At 50.6% G+C, this 393-nt stretch overlaps 1 protein-coding gene across 1 annotated transcript; it reads left to right on the top strand.

The window, feature by feature from the left end:
• TM35_000261190 (putative receptor-type adenylate cyclase) lies at positions 1-393 on the top strand (the record flags this gene model as incomplete). The annotated part of the gene is made up of 1 exon (XM_029027856.1): positions 1-393. A coding segment is annotated over one exon (393 nt), but the record flags the coding sequence as incomplete, so codon positions are not given.

The raw sequence follows: 393 nt of genomic DNA, 5'->3' as shown, positions 1-393 counted from the left end.
GTGCCGAAGCCTGTGGAGATGTACCAGCTGGACGCAGTGCCCGGCCGCACCTTCGCTGCACTGCGGATTGACAAGGAATGCTGTATTGATAATGATAATGAAGACATGGAGTCTTGCCAATCAACTTTTGAAGAGGAACATGCAGCCCTTGATATGACTGCTACTTTTATTTCTAATCTTTTGAGTCCGTACAATCCACGACAGCGTGCTGAGGTGCTGCAGTCGTTGTGTGCGCGGTGGCAGTTGCGAGTGGGTGCAAGAGGCAATATGCCGTATGATGAGTACTGTCGTCAAATGGTCAACCGTCTTTCAGTGCGGTTGAGCCGTGTTTTTGGTCGTCGTTCTTCTGTGTCTGTTGTTGGTGGAACCTTCGTTTCGGAGCCCACTGATGCT

The sequence above is a fragment of the Trypanosoma theileri genome, assembly GCF_002087225.1.
Source record: "Trypanosoma theileri isolate Edinburgh chromosome Unknown TM35_Tth_26_V1, whole genome shotgun sequence".
Taxonomy (NCBI): domain Eukaryota; phylum Euglenozoa; class Kinetoplastea; order Trypanosomatida; family Trypanosomatidae; genus Trypanosoma; species Trypanosoma theileri.
This window is presented reverse-complemented; position numbering and strand designations above follow the sequence as displayed.